At 37.6% G+C, this 24831-nt stretch overlaps 1 protein-coding gene across 2 annotated transcripts in view; it reads left to right on the top strand.

The window, feature by feature from the left end:
* Window positions 1–10678: 10678 nt before the first annotated feature.
* KCNK2 (potassium two pore domain channel subfamily K member 2) overlaps window positions 10679–24831 on the top strand; it is a 301669-nt gene continuing 287516 nt past the window's right edge. Inside the window, exon 1 of one of the 2 annotated variants that reach the window (XM_043999510.1) lies at window positions 10679–10881. In XM_043999510.1, coding sequence (XP_043855445.1) covers window positions 10848–10881 — 34 coding nt within the window. In that variant the 5' untranslated portion in view covers window positions 10679–10847. Of the gene's footprint in view, window positions 10882–12203; window positions 12268–24831 lie in introns of those variants that run through there. The other variant, XM_043999513.1, reaches the window with a different exon arrangement.

Raw genomic sequence — 24831 nt, forward strand, 5'->3', positions numbered from 1 at the left:
AGCTATGCCCTTAAGGGAGGATGTGGAGTACCTTGTTTTAGAGATAATTTGGCGGAGTGCTTTGAGTGCTGCACCTGGAGTCAGGAAAACTCATCTTCCTGAGTTCAAATTCTGTCTCAGACACTAGCTGTGTAAATCTGGGCAAGTCACTTAATTCTGTTTGCCTCAATTTCTTCATCTGTAAAATGAGTTGGAGAAGGAAATGGCAAACCATTCCAGTATCTCTGCTAAGAAAAGCAAAATGGGGTCATTTAGAGTCAGACATGATTGAAACAACTGAAAAACAAAATCATACAGAATCATAAAATCTCAGTGTCAGAAGAGATTTTAGAGATTGCCCAGTCCAATCCCTATCCATGCCTAATGATTGGTCAGCCTTTTCTTTAAGATTTCGCTTGAAGCAGAATCTTCTACTTTCCACTGGAGCCAATTCTACTGTTAGATAACTGTAATTTTTAAGAAATGTTCCTTTACATCATTTAACTCTCATCTATTTCTCTTAGTTCTCTCCTCTATTGTCTCAAACAGAACCAATATAATACCTCTTTCCTATGAAAACATTTCAAAAATTGAAAATTAACTATCATTTAAAAAAATGAATACTTTATTGATTATTTATTTATCTATTCATTAATTTATCTATCTCTCCATTCATACAATTATTCATTCATTTATTTACTTATCTATCTATCTGTCAATTATTTATTTAATTATTTTTTTGTGGGGCAATGAAGGTTAGGTGACTTGCCCAGGGTCACACAGCTAGTAAGTGTCAAGTGTCTGAGGCTGAATTTGAACTCAGCTCCTCCTGAATCTAGAGCCGGTGCTTTATCCACTGAGCCACCTAGTTGCCCTTATTGATTATTTTTTTTAAAAGCACTATTACTTTTCACTGACCCCCTCAACTCAACTCTATACTTTCTTACAATAAAGAACAGTTAAGCAGGAGTCAATGCATTGATTATGCCTAATAAAACATGTCTCATTTCACACCTGTAGTCTACCACTTCTCAGCTAGGAGGAGAGAAGAAGACAATCAGACTTCTGAAGTCAAGGTTGGGTATCGAGTTAATCATTGTTCTGTGGTGTTTCAACATTGTTTTCCTTTACTCTGCATCTGTTGATACATGTCTTCCCAAGTTTGAATTCTTCCACAATAAAATGACATTACACAAGTACACTATGGTTTGTGCAGTTATGACCAGCTCAGTGGTACCCATTTTATTTCCAGTTCTTTACTGTCATAAAAGGTACATTGTTGCTTCTTCCCTAAACCCTTTCTTTGCTAAGAATCCCCCGTTCCTTTAATTAATCTCTATTCCTCCATCTTGTGCTCAAGAATTTGATATTTTGAACTCAAGTCTAAAATTTTAAAAATATTTCTCTGTATTAAATTTCATCTTAGTGCAAAGGGGATGGGGGTGGGTCTGGTATTTGCATGGACTCTGTCAGCCTTCTTGGTTGACACATCCTCTTTATGTGGAGAATGCCAGGGAGCTTGCTTCTGGGAAAAATAATGATGTCATGCAAGGAAAGGGTCTTAGAGAGACTAGAACATGTATAGACATCCTGCAATTAATACTGGTTAGCTAATCACCTGGCAAAGAGAAGACTCTTTGATTGGAAGGAATGAAGGAAGGATAAAAGGCATTTATTTAGCACATACTATGTGCCAGGCACTGTGCTAAATGCTTCACAAAAATTATCTTATTTAATCCTCACAACAACTCTGAGAGGTAAGTACTATTAATACCTCTCATTTTATATTTGAGGAAACTGAGGCAAACAAGCTAAGTGATTTGTCCATGGTCTCCTATCTACTAAATGTCTGAGGCTAGATTTGAGCTTAGGTCTTCCTGACTCTAGGTTCAGGGCTCTATCAGTTGTACCACTAAGATACCTCAGGTTGGCTTTAGAGGAATTAAAAAAGGTCTGTTAGCGACTATTCCATTTTTTGCCTTATTTGCTCTTGGGAGACCTTGGTGACACTTTTACTCATGGAATCTGGTGAGATATCATGCTATAAATAGAGAGACTTTAGGTTCTTCTCTCTGAAGTCATGTGACCCCTAATAAAAAGACTTGGTCCTTGGACTTTTTGTTTGTTCTTTTCCATTTTGGGATTGAAGTCTCTAACTCTGGAAGTTCCAAAAGGTTGGGAGAATGAGCTATTGTGAATCTGGAAGTCAGGGCTAGCACAGAATCAATAATCTAAGAATCAACCTTTCACACTTTAGATCATCAGTAATTGAGTCAAGAGTTCATTCAACACAGAGTCAAAAGAGAGAAGCATACTTTGTATGTGAACTTGGTAGGACCAATGTTAAATAGGAATTGAGATGCTTTGAGTTCTTAGGAGAAATGTTTGTAAGTTCTTGTTCATTTATAAAATAAATATCCCTTTGAAACAATTGTAGGGTATCATGTGGCTAAATAGATCTATGATGTTAGACTTCTAATGGTGGGGACACCATTTTTTCTGTAGCTTCCCTCCTCCTCACCCCCGAACAATTCTTTTTTCAACGTCTTGTGACTTCATCAGTGTAGGCATTTCCTGGCAAGGAATGTTCTCTAACAATATAAATTGCACCTCGGGGAAGCTAGGTGGCACAGTGAATAAAGCACCTTCTCTGGAGTCAGGAAGACCTGAGTTCAAATCTGGCCTCAGACACTTGACACTTACTAGTGGTGTGACCTTGGGCAAGTCACTTAACCCTCATTGCCCCATAAAAATTAAAAATATATATATAAATTGCACCTCTAAAACTTATAAACTTAGTTGCCCATTCAGAGGTTAAGCAACCTTCCCATATAGCCGATATAGAGGCGGGAAATGAATCTGGATCTTCCTGACTCTGAAGGCAGTTCTTTAGTTTTTATGTTAAGGTTTCTGGTACATAATACATGGTGGGCCAAAAGCCAAGATGTTTTAACACCTTTTTGAAAATGATTTTTTCTTTATTTTTCACCGTTTATGAGATTTGATTTTTCATACATAATATAAATTTATTTCCTAGATATACTGTATATGATACTATGGCCCACCCTATATATACTTGTAGATTGATTTATTGATATAGATATGCATTATCTATCAGAAATGGCCAGCTAGGCCCTATTCAGCACAGAGAAATATTTAAGACTATCCTAAATCATTAGGCTCATTAGCTCTGATTTGATTTAAGGAAAACCAAGAGATCCCTATTCAAATAAAAACCAATTTAATTGCTTTTTTTGACCTTCAGTCAACAATTGGAAAGAGAGTTTTAAAATTTTTAATGTCTCATAAACCCTTTCTGATGAGTTCATCACTGTTTATTCTCCTTAAGTCAGGTCAGAAGTAACTTTAGAGTGTATTTCTATCAACCTTATCTTAAAACTTGCTATTTTAGTGAATTTTGAACAATAATCTATCATGTATATATGTGTGTGTGTGTGTGTGTGTGTAAATATGTATGTATATATACATATGTATAATGTTTCTTTACACTTGGGAAGGGTCTACATCAATTCAAATTGGCAGATTTTATGAGTTGGTTGTTGTCCTTCATTATTTTTGTCTTCATTCTTGAAGAGGACCAAAATGACATCACTATGTTGGGGTCATGTCACAGTGTGTCCAGCTGTGGCTGATCAGACCAATATGAACTTGTATTGACCTACCACAGGTCAGGCACAAATAATCCATGTGAACATTTGGGTTGGAGTCTCTCAATTTGTGCACACATATGAATAGACAACAGACAAATTCAGAACACTGAATTATTTTTCCATCATTTGATATGCATACCTTTAAATAAAATTCAACAGAGTTAATTCAGCAAAAAATAATTCATTCTGTTTTGCTGACAACAGCAGGGGGCATAATAATGATAGCACCAGAATGTACCCCATAGCATTCATGGGGAGGTGTTGTTGTTATTAAATGTTTGTTTTTTTAAAGATGCCTCTTCCATCAGTAACTTGTACTTTAATCTTAAACCACATAATGTTCATAGGAAAGGGAAAATCTTTCATAGTTATACTGAAAGGTACTTCTTCAAAGCAGTCAGTTTGTTGACATTTATTTTGAGAGCTTAGATAATGAAAACGTTATTTTCTAAAGGATGTTTACTTCTACAGTAATCAATTACCAAGTTTTATGGCTTATATTTTCCAAAGTACATTCTAATCAGCTTAAATAAAGCTTGTCAACACTATGGAAAAAATAAAACCTTGAGAACTATGTTTTATAAACTATGAATTCATCAGGCAGAAGAGCTAGAAGGTACTTGAGAAAGCATTTATTATTTATTTCACATGTCACCTCACAAATAGTTAAGCATGTCATGTGTTCTGAAAAGTTAGAAGTAATAGCAAAGAGGGAGAAACAAATATGGTAAACTTCCTAGAGGCAACGACATCTGTGATAGCATCATCAACATTATAATGATAGCTAAGATTTAGATTGCACTCGAAGGCTGACAAAAACACTCCACTTATTTTATTTTACTTGATTCTCATGAAAGCCCTATGATGTAGGTGCTAATATCTCTATTTTACAGGTGAGGAAACAGGCTGAGAGAGGTTTGTGCCTGAGGTAGGATTTGATCTCAGCTCTAAGCTGACTCTAAGTCCAGGGCTCTACTAGGTCATCAAGCCTCATATCTCCTCCACCATTGCATCTATTATTGCCAAACACTGATAATCAACTCTCAACTTCTGCATTAATAAGATGGTAGAAATAAGAAAGGTCCTCAAATAGGGATGAAATAAGGGATCATTCTTGATTTTGCAATGAATCCATATTTAAATTGGGAACATTATTATGTAATCCACATATGTACTTGTACCTCAAAAACCTATCTCAGTAGGTTCTGGAAAGTTGTGTGGTTTCCCTGTTTTTGCCTATAATTCAATATCTTCTGGAAAACTGCTTAGTATAGAGATAGAATACCTCTCAAACAGATTCCAAAACATAAGTCAAGAGTTATCCTTTCTGAGTAGAGGAGGTAAATGTTTGTATTTCAAAAATGTTCCCTGTTGGGTACACACAAAGAAGAGATGGAACTAAGATGTAAATAAAGCAAGTGGGGTCATCACAAATCATCTTGACCTTTCTCTCACCACTGACTGGGCTTTGATGACTTGAGGAAAGAGTGAGTCAGAGGACTTTGAGCAACTTTGCCTTGCTTAAATCCAATTCACAGCCAAGTAAAGTCATCACCTTCAGGTGTCATTGGTCCTTTTTGAATGAAGGATGAACAACAACACAGCAAGTAATTTGCATGTTAAGCGATGGTTTCATAGATTTAGAAATGGAGGAAATCTAGAGGTTATTCAGTATAAACTCCTTACTTTATAGATGAAAGAATGCTAGGAAAAACAGTCAAAGAGACTTGAACCCAGGCCCTCTATCTTCTGAACATAGATCTCTTTTCCACTGTTTCTTTCAAAGGAGCTTGAGCAGCTTCTTTCAATGGATAATCCACTTGCAGATAATCAAGAACTGACTATATTCAATACCTAATTGTTTATAGTAGTGTGCTTCTAGGTGCCATATACAGACCTGTGTAGACATAGTGTTTCTCTAGAAAAAAAGAATAAAAACATTAAGCAAACTTACTGGAACAGCAAAGCATCACATTGCATTTGCATTTAGAGAAGTGCCTGGCACATAGTGACGATTAATAAATGCTTGTATGGGAATCTAGGGATGGAGAGAAGAGTATAATTGGGATGATGATTGGAGAGAAAGAATGAAAATTTTTTGTGTTACTAGTGTCAGTGGAGACAGAGGAAGAGAATCAACAAGTTCTTTGATTAGTCAAAGTGAGCTTCATAGTAGCAATGGACTTTAAGAAGTTAAATGTATTTCTTGATTCATAAACTATGGTTGGTTCTACCATGATGGAAATCCTTCAAGGATAGATTGGGTAATAGATTAGCTTTGCTTTCCAAAGATCAGTCTAGTGAAGTATGGAGACACTTAATTTCCAATAGGCTTTTTACTTGGTGATGGGTTCTTTGTACATAACAATTGATTAAACAAAATATCCCAGGGAATGAGAAAATGGATGAATTGTGATCTGCTAGAGGGAATACCTATATCAATGATATCAAAACCTTAAAAAAGTGTGCTTCTAGAATACATTTGCATTAAATAATTGATAGAATAATAATAAAATGCGTTTTGTTTATTAATTCAAGTCCTAGGTAAACTATACTTACAAGTATTTATTAGCCTAGTTTGAGTTACTGTACATGTCGTTTCATTTGTTTAAAGTCATGTCCAACTCTCCACGACCCCATTTGGGGTTTTCTTGGCAAAAATACTGGAGGGGAGGGGCAGCTAGGTGGTGAAGAGTATAAAGCACCAGCCCTGGATTCAGGAGGACCTGAGTTCAAATCTGGCCTCAGATACTTGACACTTACTAGCAGTGTGACCCCGGGCAAGTCACTTAACCCTCATTGCCCTACAAAAAAATACTGGAGGGGATTGCCATTTCCTTTTCCATCTCATTTTACAGATGAGGAAACTGAGGCAAACAGATTTAAGTGACTACTTGTCTGGGGTCATATGACCAATATATGTCTAAAGCCAGATTTGAACTCAGGAAGATGAGTTCATCCTGACTCCAGGCTTAGCATTCTATCCAATACTTTACTATACATACTTGATAGTAATAAAAAGTGCTTATCTTTCGGAAAATGTTACTCTCAGACTTTTCATTAATTCAGACTGACTTTTCACCCTGCAATTCAGATCAATTCAATCCAACTCAACAAATATTTATTAATCCCTTACTGCATGATAGGCACGGTGGTAGGCAATCTCTCTCTCTCTCTCTCCATATATATGTATATACACACACACATATATACATATATATATATATATACACACATCCACATCTAGATCTCTATATACACACAAATGTGCATGTGTACACACATATGTACATACATACATACAAACAAATAAAAATTAAACAGTCCTTGCCCTCAAGGAGTTAGGAGTAATTTACTTAAAAGAAAGAATATATACTCATGTAAGTAACTACAAAATAGATTCAACCTAAGTACAAGGTAGTTTTGAGTGGGGTCATTAAGACCTGGGAGAATCCCAGAAAACTTGGTGTAAGAGGGAATTCTTGTTTTGAGCCACATAGGGAGGCAGGGGTTTCAGGAGCCAGAGGTAAGGAGGGAGAACATTCTAGCTTGGAAGAAATGCTGTGAAAAGGCCTGGACACCTGAGACTAAATGAAATGTAGATGAGATTCCAAATGGGCCAATTTCACTGTAACATGTCTGAGAAGGAGTCATGTATAATCCAACTAAAATATAGGTTGAAGACGGATTGTGAAAGGCTTTAAATGACAAGAGGAGTTGGTATTTAATTCAAAAAGCAGCAGGGAATCACAGAAATGTCTTGAACAGGGCTATTACACGGGCAGAACTGTGCTTTAGAAATATTAACAATTTTGCACCTGTGTGAAGAGGGGGTTGGAGAGTGGGGTGGCTTAAGATGCATGGAAAACAATTAAGAATTAAAAAACCAAACCAACCAACCCTTATTGAGGTATATAGTCCATGTCTTCTCCCAAAAGCAAAGAGAACATTAAATTTCATTGGAGGTCTTGAAGCAGTTACACACGGATACAATATGTCAACAGGATACCACTTTCATGCTGGATATTTGCTGAAAAGCAACAGAGCAACCAAAATATTTTTGAAAAGGAAAGTTTTGTGGCCAGGTTGTTTTGATTCAGGGGCTATAAACATGTCCTTGCTGACAAAAATGAACATGTTGTCGAGGACTCAAACCTGATGTTTTGTGTCCCAAACCAAATCCCAAAACTCTCTCAATAGATGGTGGGCTCTGGGACAGGCATGGAGAAAACAAAATTTCCACCAGACACTGAATTCCCTGTTCCTTTAAAGCCTTTGTATGCTGAATTGAATGAAAAGAAGTGCACTGGGGATCTGGGGAGGTTTGGCAATGGCTTTTGGATGCTTATCTGAGCCACACTGGTTAAAATCTGGGATGGAAATCTCCTAAGAATAACCATTCTCACGAAATTTCCGATCCCTCCTGTTTTTGGCAGGATCTGAAATTCCGTGGAAATGGCTCATGTCGCAAGACTTCTGTGTGGGGCTAGCCAGAACCAGGAAGGAGAGAGGCCCCGGAAAAAAAAAAAGAAAGAAAGAAAGACAAAAAATAAAACAAATTGAAGTGGCCTGAATGTTTTCGCGCCTTTGAAAAGGTTTGGGTTTGGCTCATACTGAGACAGAATGGTTTTTTTTTTTCCTTCATTCCCCCCTCTCTGATCCCCCTCCCCCCAGGCCAGCTCCCTCAAATACCTTTCACCTGACTCATGAAGCTTTGCATGTCAGGAGGAAACAGGGGTGTGGGTCATTTTTCAAGATTCCTGATATTTTGGACCTGCTTTGAATACATTCTTCTTTTTGACAAAGGGTTGAGGTCCTGAGTAACATTGGTGCAAGATGTTAACTCGCCTGGGGGTTGGGCAAAGTGAGGCCAATAATGGCATCTGGAAATGGAAGACAAACTACATCTCCCCAATAATTTGTCCCTGTCTGACATAGACTAGCAGAAAGTTTTCTAATCCCAGGCCATAGGGAGAAATTTTTTAAAAAGTTTTTTGGGGGTATGTGCGTCTCAGAAATAATGATAGTATACGTTCACAAAGAAATAATTGGGTTCTCAGGAATTTCTAGACAGATCCCAGGCACTTCCATAGGGGATGACAACTCCTCCTTCCATTTCAAAATGTGGTTATAATCCAGTTCTTCATCCAGGTTTTACCTGCCCCATCTGACATTTTTCCTTTTATTCTTCAAAATACCCCCTTACTATTGATTGCTCTGTCAGTGGTCTCCCCCTCCCTCCTTAAGCATAGCTCCAAGAGGGTGTGCATGTGGAATCTGGGCACATTGTTTTGGATTGGGTAGCACTTTGCTTAGAGCCAAACCTGACTCCAAGTGACTAATCATAAAGAGTTTTCATTCTTAACTTCAAGATTCTAGGACCACTTCCATGATTGAATCACTTTATGTTTTTAAGTCATGGTCATCTGAGGACACTGTGCCTCTATTTACCTATATTGGGATATCAATGCCTCTTTTAAGAAGCACTCTGGGGCATAGTGTTTGCAAGGCACCATAGAAATTATAGGATTGATTTTAACCTGTTCTTTTGCCTTTGGCTGGTTAGTCCAGTTGAATGGAACATGGCATGGTATCAATAAGACCCAGGTCAGGGGTTCAGTCTTCTCTCTGGTCCAGTTAGCTTTGGTCTTTTCCACAAACACAGACCTACCTTCTTAATCTTACCCAGCTGCCTCATAAACTCATGCAGCTGGTCACGAGGGAGACCAGACAAGAGGGTGTAAATGGTTCATTGAAAACTTATTCCCACTTCTGGAAAAACACACACACACACACAGCACAACACAGTTGAATATTCATGTCCTATTGAAGGTGGGTCAGTAGTCATTTCTATATGTATCATTTATGTGATTTGAAGCACAAGTGCTGCTTTAGTTAGGTAGAAGGGTCACGTTACTTGGACGCTGGCATTTTAATGTACATTATCACATTTATTGTCCTATCAAAGCCAGATGTTTAAAATTAGGGTTAGAAATTCCACAACACAGATTGTATTACCTCTGGGTCACCCTACCACCTAACACACACTGCTCAGCTGTATTTTGTTATGGCTTTAATAAGAGCAATAATGTGTTTCCACAAGTTTTAGACTGGTATTAGATGACATGTGGGCTAATTTTGGTGGGCTGAGCATACCAGTAGGGGGTTATGCAAACCAGAGCAATTTGCTTTCCAAACAATGGGAGAACATGTGAAGAGGCAAAGCTAATAATCACAGCATGGTGTTTTCTCTTTTTCCCTCTCTCTTTCTTCTACTCATTCTCTCTAAGGTCCCCAAAACTTTTTCAGTAATGGAATCTACCTCAGATGAATAACTTTCTCAGTCCAGCCAAGCCTATTGGATCTTGCATCTCATTTTTCTTTTCCACAATGAGTCAACATTGACAGAATTAAAATTAGGAACCTAACCAAATTGATAGTATTTCTGAATTGAAAAAATGCTGTAATCAATGCAAAGTTAGATAAGGTAAGGAAAAAGAAATAAAAGCCTATGTGGACTGAAGCCAAGAATTCATCTGTTTGCATTAATAGGTTCCAGCAATGGTACTACAGGCACGGAAAGCCTGTTCGCCACTGCACTTAGCAAGCACACGAGCTTAAAAATAAACTTTGACAACGTAGATCTCTTTGTCCTTTCAAGAATGGAAAACATTATGTACTTCAAAGCATACTAAGGCTGACTCTAAAATATACTTGGGATATTAATCCTCTAGCAATTGGTAGGGTCATTATATGGCATGCAGTAAGTACATGGATGCTTTGTGTGTAAATAGTACATGAGCCCCAGAGAACTAGTGAGAATAAATGGCACTAATGATTTTGATCTGCTCATTCATAGTAAGGAAGAAGCATCTGTCTTTTAAAGTCCTCTGGAACAGTTGGGTTGCAGTTCTTCATCATCCCTAATCAGGGAATATGCTCCTGAGCCAAATTGCTAAGACAGTGAGTATTTTGGTAGCATAGTTCACTAGCATTCAGCAACGCACGTTCACTTTTGAGTCTTTTGGACAGGAAATCCATCTATGGGAGCAGCGTTCATGAAAGCAAGAAAACAGTATGGGACGATGGCTTGGGAGTGGATGTGACCTTGTTCAGAGAATTACAGAGAAGAAACCTTCAAGGAAGAATAATATTAAGGATCAAAAGCATGATGACTCCTGATGAAAACATCACCAAATGATGAACCCACGAGCAAAAAAGACCTTCTTCTGTAAGTATCTTTTGCAATCTTCTGAGCACCTTATTTTATGGGAAATTTTGAAAATTTCCTTTCCAAATTTTTGGATCATGGTGAATCTAGCTGAAAACTAACTTTTTTATGGAAGTCCTTATTACAAACTGTTCTATGATAAGTTTGAGGTCACTCCAAAATACAGGGTTTGTTTCCTTGTTACTGTAATTTTAAAATAAGTTGCACATCAATGCAGGCCATGTTTGATGTTTATAACAGGTATTTTCTATCAGACTTGCACTTTAATATAAATATAATAAAATTATTTTAGGGCGATTTGTGACTTTCAGTGTAGATGTGGGATAATGATTTATGCTTTATCCACCTTGTCTCCTTGTTGTGGCCTGGACCTTCTGCATAAAGGAGAAATGAATTTCTTTGTCAGATAAGGTTCATGTATCATTTAGAATTTCTAGAGAAAGATTTTTATCAAGCAGTTTCAGAATTGTATTTGTATGATTGGGGATGAGCATGGCTTAAAACACTTTGAAAAGGATTAGAGAAGATGCAAGAATTTCCACTCAGGGTCAATAATTAAGATTGTTCAACCCCCCCCCCAAGACCCATCCAAGTGGGATTGCTAGGTTATTTATGAAAGGCATTAGATGTTCTGTACCTTCATTTATCCATAAACAAATCAGAGAAAGTAATACACTCTTTGCCTACCTTTGCCAAGGTTTTGGGAATATTGAGGAATAAATATAGTGATTTTGGAAACGTGATTTGAGCTCCTCAGAAGCATAGTGCTATTAAAATATAAAAACAGTAGAATCTTTATGACACAGTTTTTGGGGACAGAATGGGCACCTTTTGGCTAATACCTGTGTTAAGGGCTAATCCTGTTATGCTAATAGATCTTTCCTAGGAAGGGGGTACAAAATTAGATGGGTTAAAATTGAACTGAATAATATGAGATTTTACTAGATTGCTCACTCTGAATTTTTCTTCAACAATAGCAAATTATCTCATTGTTTTTCATTTGAAAAGTATAAAACTTAGCATTCTTTCAATAGTGGTGCTCTTCCAAGTGCCTCACTGACATTAAACATTAATGGTCAGTACCATGTCCAGGCAATACATACTCTCCAATGGCTGTCATGAACAAGTAACATGGACAAATGACTAGGTAAACAGAAACGATCAAGTTCAGAGCATTGACTGTGATTTGAAGGTTAGTTTAGCTCTGTATAAAGATGGAGGAGCCTATTTTCAAGTTTAAGGGGGCAGGGAAAACTAGCAACAATAGGACTGGGGGAAAGGTCATGGTATTAGACTGAATATGTGCCCAAGTGGAGGAATAGCAGGGAAAGAAGAGAAAAAGAAAAATGTTCTAGAGGAAAAAGCAGACAGTGGAGAACTCTGCAGGTAAGGGAAGTTTCATGTTAGATGAAACTCTAAATTTAAATGGTGTTAAATGGGGCTGGGTCCATACAAACTTTTTTAAAAGATCATTGCATACTTTTACTGCTTCTGAATAGAGTAGCTTAAGAAGTAGTTCATAGGAACTGTTAGAAGGATTGTATCTTGTTTCAGTGGCAGCACAACTACTCTGTTGTAGTTGCTGGATGCTTTATAACATTACAGGGAATCATCTTTAATAATTCCATCATTGTGCCTTTTCCTCTTGGGAGTGCCACTGATTCACCTTGGGTCTCCATCTGATTAATTTCCACTTGAAAATTAGACCTTCAGCAGGAACATATTGAGATCCTGTACAGGTAAAGTGAGGAACTGGTGACCTTGTGCTAATGATATTAGAGATGAAAGGGATCTCTTCTATGGTATAGGATGCAGATCTTCATTTTCAAGCAAATTATCCAAGATCCATAGCTCTGGTTGAAACAAGAGAAGGATGTTTGAATGGAAGATGAGCATAGACCTATTGTACAGTGTGAAAATTTGATTTTTAGAGGATTTGATTGAAAAGGAACACATAGGCTTAAAGCTAGTGCTCAGTGGGCTCAGTATGGTGCAAAGTGTATTGTACCCAATAAATACACAATGAATTAAATTATTGATGAAATGCTATCATTGACCATCATTATTTAAATTTATTCATCCTCATTATTTAAATACGAATTAAATTTATCCTCATTATTTAAACTTATTTAAAGTTTTCTCATGTTGATATTATACCAGGTAATGAATAAGCAGTAGAGACTCTCCAAGTAGAGGGATTAAATATAAAGAATATAAAATCTCATGGGGAAATGATGAGCAGAACCATCAAGGGATATGTCTTAAAACTTATAGAGTATAGTGGTATATGAATTCATGTCTTCTGACAGCCATATTATCAGTTGCTTTAGAGATGATTTTCACTTTTTTAGATATCTTACATGACTTGGTCAACTGGATCTGCCATGGTATAATTTAATTTAGGCACTAAAATAGCTCAGAAAAGTGGATTGGCCATTGTTAATCCAACTCTTTTCCCCATGTATTTATAGAACTTTTCCAGCTGCATTAGGTAACTTTATTTATTATGCCTAGGATCTCTTGGAAGAAATAAAAGGGGGAAGTATTTTGAGGTCGAAATAGCTCATTTTTATCCTTCTTATGGCCTTCCTTGTACCTGCTGGTTGATGTTGAAAAAGTCAAGGCCATGTGAAGAATGTGGGCTTATAGTGGGTTGATTTACTTCTGTGAACTCCCTTGTACAGAACAAAACATACTGGATTGTTCCATAAGGCAATAGTCTTGGCCTTAAACATTGCTACTTAAAATTGCTTAACTACGTGTTGTATATCATAGGGGAAGAAATTAGAGTATCCTGTTGTTGTATTGAATATTTCAGCCATGGGGCTTCCTGTGTTGATGGGTAGAATGTCTATAGGAGGTTGACATGGTTACCAGAAACAATCATGTCAGAGGAAGAAACATGCCCTTGGAAAATGAAGCAAATGACAGATAAGAAGTGTTGCTGAGTACTGAATTTTCTGTGTGGTTAAAAAAAAAAGTTGCCAAAGGAAAGTACACTTAGAGAGGAGGGGGAGAATGTTTCTTTACTAAGTATAATGGTGAAGAGAATTCCCTTAATGGTGACCAGCACAGGTGGTCAGTCCCTCCCCAACTCTTTGGTCACTTGAGAATCTTGAGAATCTGGACACCATAATAATGCATAGGTGTAAACATAATAACTACTCAGCCAACCTCCAGGAAAAGATGCTTTCATGTAATTTCCAATATCATTTATTGGGGTAAAGATTACATATAATAGTGTCAGAGCATGAGATGATTGATATTGATGATCCGGATGCAAATTCAATTAGTTCTAGGGAATCTAGACTAAACATGTTGCTTCCTAGTACTAATACTAATATGATAGGTAACATTTATATGGTGATTTCAGGTTTGTTAAGCAAGCCTTATGAGATAACACAGATTATCACATTGCATTCTCATAACAACTCTGTGAAGTAGGATATTAATAAATATCCCCATTTTACAGATGAGGAAACTGAGGCTAAGGGAGTTTAAGTGACTTCCTTAAGGTCACATAGCTAGTATCTGAGGCAGGACTTGAATGGAGGACTTTTCTGACCCCAAATCCTTTACTCTATTGTGTAATATTTAAACAATGTTAATTGAACTTGTACTTCGTAGTCTGTAGAAACAGCTGAGTTTAGTACCCAGTTAGCATAATGAATAATGTTGATTATGCAACATTATATGTGTGTATCTATGTATATATATATAATATTATATATCTCCTCTGTCTTTCTACTTCCTTTCCCAGTAAGCCCCCTAGAAGTGGCCTTCCAAAGTCTTTTGGTCTTACCTGATGTATGTCTATTGTTTCTTGTGTCTGTCTCCTCAGTACAGGGCTAAAAGGGCTGGGAGTCTTCTGTCTTGATGTCTGAGATCTCTTCCTAAGCTTTACCTCACCCCCTAAGAATTTGCCTTAAAATACATTTATGGACCCCTTAAATGATGCTACTTGACCCAGGCACCTTTAGTCATGACTCTGGGTTCTCTCCTTATGCATTCTCATGTGTAAGTTGATATAATTTACTGGGATCTCTTCTTATAGGATGAGGAACTGTGTCACTCTGTGTTTCAGGAAAAGCAAGATCTTAGTATAAGACCCTGTTTGTCTTGCCTGTCTGAGCAATGGAAGCATAAAAGGGGCATGACTTGGTCTTCTGACATCTCAGAAGAAAGTATTCTGTGGTGATGTCTGCACAAGGTTCTGCTAAACTGCATCATGGTCTGTACATATCTGAGGCTTTACCTGTAATTCCCATTTAGGGCAGGATTGAGCTGGGAAGAATTTTTGTCCCAGTGAAAAGGCATAATGATTGAAGCTGTGGATGGCTTTGTGATTCACTTTAATAAAAATAATATGAAGGAAAGAACATTTGCAGAGTATTCTTTGCTTTGTATACTTTTATTGTTTGTTATCAACACTTGTGTTTTAGGGCTTTCGTTTTTACATCAGTGTTAAGGGCTAAAATTCTAGCTAAACTGTCTAAAATATCTAATGGGTGGTCGCCAATAAAGTATAAGCTTTAGCAAGAGTTAGATTTTTAAGCATTTATTAAGTAGAATAAGAATTTGGTAAAGAGAGAGAAAAAGGCCTAGATTCCTATCTATTAAAGGGAGAACGCATTTCTAGCTCCACTCTCCACCAGAGTCCAGAGGAAAGAGCGCGTGACCCGAGCGCCAGTCTCTTCCTTCCTCCTCCCACTCGCCCGCGCCACTTCCTGACCCCAAAGAAAAGACTCCTGGTCTTGTCCTCAAAGACCTTCGCTTCATGGGTGGAACTCTTCTACAGTAAGTCTCCAGCAGGTGGCGTTATTCCAATCGTTACATCAGGCTCATTTCTATATAGGAGCAGCTAGGTGGTTAAGCAGATAGAATACTGGGCCTGGAATCAGGAATTCAAATCCAGTCTCAGACACTTACTAGCTGTGCAACACTGGGCAAGTTACTTAATCGCTGTTTGTCTCAGTTTCCTTACCTGTGAAATAAGCTGGGAGAAAGAAATGGGAAAATATTCCAGGATTTTTGACAAGAAAACCCCAAATAGGGTCAGGAAGAGTCAGACCCAACTGAAAGGACTGAACAACAATAAAACATATCCCTATATATGCACACATAAAGATACAAACATACATACATACAGATATACAAACATACATACACACATACATATTCCTATCATCCCATTCTTGCTCAGCAGCTAGGTAATAAAATACCATGCCTATAAAATGAGGATTATAATAGCACCTACCTCCCAGGTTGTTTTGAGGATAAGATACTATAGTATTTATAAAGTGCTTAGGCTAAGCACATTGCCTGCCACATAGTGGGCACTTAATATATGCTTATTTCCTTCTCATAAAAAGATCAATAGTATGTGTGATTGTCCACACTCATAGTCTACTACCTCTCCAAGGAAAGGAGAGAGGCATGTTCTTTTTCAATTCTTCTCTGGGCCCACATTTGATCATTATAGTTATACTGAGTGGGGTTTTACTTTATTGTTCTTGTTAAGCACTGTGTAGAGTTAGCCTGATTCTACTTCTTTTTCTCTGTACCAATTCATATCAATCTTCTTGTAATTCTCTGATTTCTTCATATTGTTTCTTTCAGTACACTTGCATATTATTACATTTATGCATCAAAACTTGTTAAACCACTCCCCAGTTGATGAACACATTTTGTTTCTAGTTCTTTACAATCACGAAAGGACTGCAACTAATAATTTAATCTAAATGGAACCTTTCTGTCTGACCTTTTGAGGGTATATGTCTTGTAGTAGCAACTGAGTCTAAGAGTATGGCATTTTGACCACTTCCTAAACACTAATGCCAAGTTGTTTTCTAAAATTACTGGACAATTACTTTGCCACCAATGTATTAGTCTCCCTGTCTTTCTACACACCCACTAACTTTGCCTATTCCCATCTTTTGTCATCTTTTTCTACTTTCTGGCTTATGAAGTAAAACCTTTGAGAGGTTTTAACTCACATTTCATCATAACTGGGGCAGCTCTAGGCCTGGAATCAAGAAGACTCATCTTCTTGGGATCAAATCTGGCCTCAGATACTTACTAGTCATGTGACTTTGGCCAAGACACTTAATCCTCAGTTTCCTCATTTCTAAAATGAACTGGAGAAGGAAATGGCAAACCACTCCAATATCTGTATAAAGAAAACCTCCAAATGTAGTCATGAAGAGCTGGACATGACTGAAACAACTGAACACCATAATGTTACTAGTTATTTGGAACAGGATTTTTTTTAACACTATTAATAGTTTTCTTTCTTTTTTTCTTCTTTTTTTTTTTTTTTTGGTGAGGCAATTGGAGTTAAGTGACTTGCCTACGGTCACACAGCTAGTAATTGTTAAGTGTCTGATGCCACATTTGAACTCAGGTACTCCTGAATCCAGGGCCGGTGCTCTATCCACTGCTCCACCTAGCTGTCTCACTATTAATAGTTTTCAAGTCAACTTTCGAAAATTATTTGTTTTTATCTTTTGACCACTTATCCAATGGGGAATGACCCCTTTTTAGATATTTCTTTAATTATTCCATATATATCTATATTTCTTGGCTATCAAGTGAGATAATACTTGGTAAGCATTTAGCATGGTGCTGGCATATAATAGGGACTTAACAAATGCTTGTTCCTTTCCCATTCCCTATCAAGTCCTTATTAGAAATATTTTCTACAAATATATATGTTTTTCTGGGGCAGCTAGATGGTGCAGTGGATAAAGCACCAGCCCTGGAGTCAGGAAGACCTGAGTTCAAATCTGACCTCAGACACTTAACACTTACTAGCTGTGTGACCCTGGGCAAGTCACTTAACCCCAATTGCCCGGCAAAAAAAAAAAAAAAGAACAAATATATATGTTTTTCCAATTGATGGTTTCCCTTTTTATTCTAGCTACATGGATTGTGTTTGTGGAAAATTTTTTTCTGTTGCAGATAAATTAAATATTTTAAAAATATGCCTTTTATGTTTCTCTATCTCTTATTTAATAAGAAATGATCCCCTATCCACAGCTATTAAAATTATATGATCTTGTTCTCTTCTGACTTCTTTTTAATGGTGTGATCTTTTATATTTAGACTCCACTTTCAGCTTGAGCTTATTGTGCTATGTGGTATAACATGTCTATAGGAAAGTTAGGGTACTATTTTTTATAGATAAGGGAACAAGAACAGAAAAACTAACCTGGGCCATCTGACGGGCAGTAACACATAATGGAGAAGGATGGGTTTGGAGTCAGGAAAATCTGCATTTAAATCCTGCCTCAGTAGTTTACTAGCTATGATATAGTGGGTAAGTCACAACCTCTGTCAGCCTCTATTTCCTTATCTGTAAACTGAAGGTATTAACTAATACTTTTCTTCTAGGGCTTTTGTGAGGATAAAGTGAGATATTATATATATATATGTATATATATATATGTATATTTATTTATAATTTTTGTTGTTCAGTTATTTTTCAGTTGTGTTTGACTCATTGTGACCCCATTTGGGGTTCTCTTGGCAAAGGTACTAGAATGGTTTTGCCATTTCCTTCTCCAGCTCATTTTACAGACGAGGAAACTGAGACAAACAGGGTTAAGTGACTTGCCCAGGGTCATGCAGATAGTAAGTATCTGAGGCTGGACTTGAACTCATGAAGACGAGTCTTCCTTAATTCAGGCCCAGCACCCTATCCACTGTACCAGCTACATGCTCTTTGCAAAGCACTAGAGAAATTCATGACTACAATTATGAGAAATACTTTTATGTTAGTTTTTTAAATGATTCTAATTAATTTACAATCAATATTCTGAGAATACCAAGTATTCTCTTCCTAAATCTCTGTATGATCTACCCTCTTCATATTTTATTTGCTACCTTTTAAAATGAATATCTGTACATACTATTCCATGCACAAAGGCATAACTCATCTGTGTAGTTCTTGTTGCCATTAAGTCCCTGGTGCTCTGTCTTGTTGGTATTGTTTGTCCTTCATTCTTTTTTTTTTTTTTTTTGGTGAGGCAATTGGGGTTAAGTGACTTGCCCAGGGTCACACAGCTAGTAAGTGTTAAGTGTCTGAGGCCAGATTTGAACTCAGGTCCTCCTGACTCCAAGGCTGGTGCTCTATCCACTATGCCACCTAGCTGCCCCTGTCCTTCATTCTTGAAGAGAAAATGGCACTGGGGTGATGTCTTGATTTGCGGTGAATTGTATTTAAGTGATGAAAGGCTGTGTACAGTCACTTCATTCTCTCCTCTAGAGCCATCTGTGTCCACTGGCAAGGTATACATCAGGAGGACTGGAGATGGCCCTGGATGTTTGAGGCAATTGGGGTTAAATGACTTGCCCAGGGTCATACACCTAGTGTCAAGTGTCTGAGCCTGAGTTTAAACTTAGGTCCTCCTGATTCCAGGGCCAGTGCTCTATCCACTGTGCCACCTAGCTGCCCTGGTGCTCTGCTTGTGACAGGATAAATATCCACCAGGGTTCTCTTACTCTTCCTATTCTCCCCCCTACTCCCAAATCCATTTTGAACCCTACACAAACACTAAAGGGTATGCATATTGGGCATTATTATTCTGCAGATTTAAAATGGTAGTGTATAAAATTAATCTCTTTGCTTGAAAGAGGCATATTAAGTATAGAGTGAGATTTAGGGCTAAATCAGTTTATCTTTCAATCTCATTCCCAAGACAGGTTGTCTTTATGAATGTCAATAAGAAGATGCAAGTGTGGTGAACACAAGTTTTAGATCTCTACCCTCAAGGGACTGCCTAGTTTCATTTCTTATCCAACTGCACCCCTTTGAATTTCTCCATCGTGCCTCCAGGAACCTCATCACTAGGAGCCTCATTATCCTGCAAAATCAAATTATCCTTGGTACTCACACCTCATCAGCCTCCCTGATTGGGGGGAGGGGTTGAGCAAAAAGCTCCTTCTAAAACTAGCATTTAATGAGGGGACTCAGGCCAACTAACTCTTCATTTTCTAGCCAGCTAAAGTCCTTTCAATTTCTTCATCATGCTCCCAGAGCCAGATATTCTCCTCCCTCCAACCTTCCACCCTTTTCAGCATCCTTTTGTTTATTGTTTTCTTCCATTAGATTGTAAGGTCTTTGAAGAGAGAGGTTTTCTTATACTCCATTTGTGTCCCCAGTGCTTATAGCACAGTTCCTTGCCCATGGTAAGTGTTTAATAAATGTTTATTGGCTGACTAACTCATTTCTGAATAAAATATCTGTATGCTTCTTTAGATCAGAATGTTTTGTGGGTGGCACAATGGATAACTTTCTTCTCTTCATGAACTTAATGTAGCTCCACCTTTTTTTTAAAAAAGGATTTCTTGTTTTTGGTTTCCTTATATAAATGTTGGTTTAAGAATGACTTCACTCATTCGAAGCCTGAGAGAAAAGCATTGAGACAGTAGGAATGAGCATATTTTTCCCTAAAATAGAAAACAATCTTACAGAAGACCTTGTTTTACCTTGATGTTACTCATGCTGTATTCTCACCATTATACCTTTGCTATTGGGAAATAAACAGAATGTAAGGTCAGGATAAAAATGCCAGGGTTAACAGGATAATGTTACAGGGTATTAAATATGATGGTGGCAAGTGGCAATTTTTTTTCCATTTAGACTTTTTGTGCTTTTAAAACTAGAGAAAAAAGGGCAAGGTGCACAGAAAAATAATAGGTAAAAGCAACCATACTGGTTTTTCTTACTTGTGTGTTTTTCAAAGCGTCTGGGGATTACTAAAATCTCTACCACCACTACCACCACCATCATCAACAACAACAACAAAGCTTGCCCCCTTTTGCCTTATATGGTAAAATTTTCTTTATTGTTGTTGTTGTTGGTGGGGTGGGTGGGTGGTGTAAAGGAAATCAGGAACTCTTATTTCCAAAGAGTGAAATTTCTTCTTTTATTACACAGATTTTAGTGTTTCATGCTTTAGTATGAGACACCCTCTCTTCTCTATATTCTCCCCAGGAACAAATGGACAAGACAATGACAAAGAAAAACTTTCTTTACTAGTTGAATCTTATCCTGAAGCTATGAAAGTTGATTTGGAGAACAGAATTTTCAGAAACAAAATAACTCACATTTATATAGCACTTTAAAATTTGTAAAATTCTTTATATTTTTTATCTCATTCAGTCCTAACAACTATTATCCTTATTTGACAAATGGAGAAACTGAGGCACAAAGAGGTTAAATAACTTACTTGGGGTTACGGAACTATTGTGTCTAAAGTAGGATTTGAACTCAGGTTTCCTTGAGTCTAAGCCCAGTGTTCTATGCACGGTATCATCTAGCTACCTTGAATTTATTTTGGTTTTCTAATAGTCACATATCATTGCTATCAGTTCACTGATAATGGAATGGTGCATCTTATTCAAAACTTCCCCTTGGGAGATCATTTGTTTAGAAGAGAGAGAAATCCATCAGTCAGACAGCCAGTGCTGGCCACTTCTTTAATTTCTAACAAGGTGTCAGGCATTGACTCAATTTGTTGAAGTTTACCATCTAGATATTGACTAAACTGTCAGTCAACTGATGTCACAAAAATCTCGCTATAACTAGATGAGATTGCTTCACACATGTTAAATATGGGTGTATCTTTATCTTGACTAACTTCTTCTGTTAGAAAGAAACTGGTTTAATAAAAGAGGAACATTTTCTTTTGGATCATGAGAGACATTATTTTGCCAACATGACTAATGGACCTAGGTCCTTTTTAGGTATAACACTTTCTGACCTGGAATGAGAAAGCCACCCTGGTCATAACATGGTGACGGGGTAAGTACATATGGGCTTCTTTATTATTTAAATTCTAAGATGTGGTAAGCCACAGAGTAATGGGAAGACGGATTTCCTCTCTGGCATTCCTCCACTGCAAGATTTATCTTTTCCTTCTTGATGGCTTGGCGAAAGTTGAAGGAAGGACACTGTGAAACAAACCCATTTGAAGCTGCTATTAGCAGACTGGTGCATCCCATACTACTTGGCAATTTAGAAGATAATAGAGTAAACAAGTAAAAGAGTACTCTATGAATTATTTTCATATGACATGAAAAAGAGTAACATTTCTGAAAAAAGGAAAATATATATCATTCTACTAGAATAATCCATTCTGCTTTTGTTGATATGAAGTGAGCATAAATGGAAAAACCCCAGGGAAAAGTGGAGATTGTATTCTGTATCTTTTTTTCCTTTTTTTTTGCCAGGAACTCTTTTTCAAGACTCTCCACATGTGTTGAGTGTAAGGAAAATATATTTTTTAATTGACAGAGAGAAAGTAATAGCTGACCATGCCATATCATTGCATACAGAGAGCAGTCATCATAGTCTACTTTATTTTTTATTTTTATTTTTTGTGGGGCAATGAGGGTTAAGTGACTTGCCCAGGGTCACACAGCTAGTAAGTGTCAAGTGTCTGAGGCTGGATTTGAACTCAGGTCCTCCTGAATCCAAGGCCGGTGCTTTATCCACTGTGCCACCTAGCTGCCCCAACATAGTCTACTTTAACTGAGCAATTATTTTGATTTGTATAATAAATACAAACCAAGGGATGATTTTATACACACATACACACATATACATATATATCTTAGAAACTACTATTAACATTTTTTTTAGAAATTGTACTCTTTTACCAATTTATCCAAAACTGTAAAAGGAGGGGTCATTTTCACCTTTCTGTCTGATGTCATGTTTACATAGTAGCACATCTGCTCTCTTTTGCATCAAGTGATAAGCCTGTGCCCTTTGGTGTTTCCTCTTTCATCCCTAGAAGCACCATGGGTATGGTGCATACAGAATTGAATTTTCCAGGGGTGATAGAAAGCCCAATTATCTTCTCTAACTTTTGTCAGTCTTAATTCTGCATTTTCCTGATCCTTCTGAAAACATTGTCTATGATGAGCAGTAATTAAGACCATCATTTTAGTTCTGAATTTAAAAAAATGAATTATGCATTGTATGTATGTTTAAAGCATATATGGGGGGCAGCTAGGTGGTGCAGTAGTTAAAGCACTGGCCCTGGATTCAGGAGGACCTGAGTTCAAATCTGGCCTCAGACACTTGACATTTACTATCTGTGTGACCCTAGGCAAGTCACTTAATGCTCATTGCCCCACCAAAAAAAAAAAAGCAAATATAGTTGGGTAGGACCCAGATTCAGAATCTGGCTCTGGTACTACTGCTTGTGTGACTTTGGGCAGGTCATTTAATCTAAGTCCTTGCAAAATGAAGGGCTAGATGCTTGAATCTCTGAGATTCCAATTCTAAATAATTATGATCATATGACCTATGACCTATGACCTAAAATGACTCTAAATGGCTTTGGCCAACAGACTACTCAATGTAAGTCAATCTCACTGCCTTATACAGAGGATATTTAGCATTTTGATATGTCATTTAGAATTTTTAAAAGTGGATTGTAGGGGCAGCTAGATGGCGCAGTGGATAGAGCACCGGCCCTGGATTCAGGAGTACCTGAGTTCAAATCTGGCCTCAGACACTTAACACTTACTAGCTGTGTGACCCTGGGCAAGTTGCTTAACCCCAATTGCCCCTCAAAAAAAAAAACCCAAAAAAACAAAAAAGTGGATTGTAGTGCAGTTTGATCACACTGTGATTTTTTTCCTACTGTTTTCTCTACTCCCCACCCACCTAATATGATAATGATATTTATGATATAAAATTCTTCCAACTGTCCCCATTTTTGGTACAATTACCCATAATCTATTTTGGTACTGCTTATAGTCAGTTAGTTTATTCCATAGAATATTTTCATACACATTATATTCCAGCTAAGGTGGCTTATACTCTATTCTCTTTATATAAAATGCCATCTCCAGCCTCCATTTCTTTGCACAGGCTATCTTTCTCCCATGCCAGCAATGTTGTCTTTCTTTACCTCCACTTTTTAAAATCCCCAATTTTATTCCAAACATAACTCAATTACCTTCTCTAAGAGGCATTTTTGTGTGTTTGTGGGACAATGAGGGTTAAGTGAGTTGCCCAGGGTCACACAGCTAGTAAGTGTTGTGTCTAAAGCTGGATTTGAACTCAAGTCCTCCTGAATCCAGGGCCAGTGCTTTTATGCACTGTGACACCTAGCTACCCCCAAGAGACATTTCTTGATCCAACACTATCTCCCCCTCACTCACATTCTACTTTTTATATATTTTATATATGCTTATTTATGTATAATAACAAATGGGCACTGGCCCAGTGAGGCTGTTGATATACAAAGGGAATCACATTTCTGGTTTCAGGTAGACCACTTCTGTCCTGAGGGAGAATGACTTTTAACAAGAGGGGCCAAGTTCTTCTTCTTTGTATCTGTTTTGAATGTCCTCACCCCAAAGTCCTGAAGTAAATAAATGACTTAAAGTTTACCCCCAAAACAACAATAAAGCAACTCCCTCAAGCAGCAAAACCCACAAAAGGTGGGCTGAGATTATTTTCCAGCCAAAGACAGATTATAGGGAGCCGTGATGGGCTGCAAGAAGAGTCCAACCCCACAATTGTGCCAACACAGACCCCAGGCACGCTACACCAGAAGAACTTACCCCTGAGCCACCAAATCAGCTGCACCACTTGTGTCTTCTGGAACTAAGCTTATAGTCAGGTGAGAGGGCTGAACAGCTAGTTGGGCGTGAAAAAACAGGGGAGTCTGTGGGACCTAAGGAGTAATTTAGCTATCCTACCCAAGTGAGAAACCAGGAAGAAATCTTGAGCGGTGGGAGGCCCAGGTTGGGGAGGGGTGCAGGCTCATCGTAGCTAAGAACTACCACAGCACAGAAAGTTCTGCTGTTTAATTATCAAGTTGGCTTGAGGTTATCTCTGGACCAGAGAATAGGCCAGGCAAGAGAAAAACCTGCCCTCCCTCAAACCAAAACACTTGGAACCCTCTGAAGCTTGGGGCAGTGTAG

Source organism: Dromiciops gliroides, chromosome 4 (genome assembly GCF_019393635.1).
Source record: "Dromiciops gliroides isolate mDroGli1 chromosome 4, mDroGli1.pri, whole genome shotgun sequence".
Taxonomy (NCBI): Eukaryota; Metazoa; Chordata; class Mammalia; order Microbiotheria; family Microbiotheriidae; genus Dromiciops; species Dromiciops gliroides.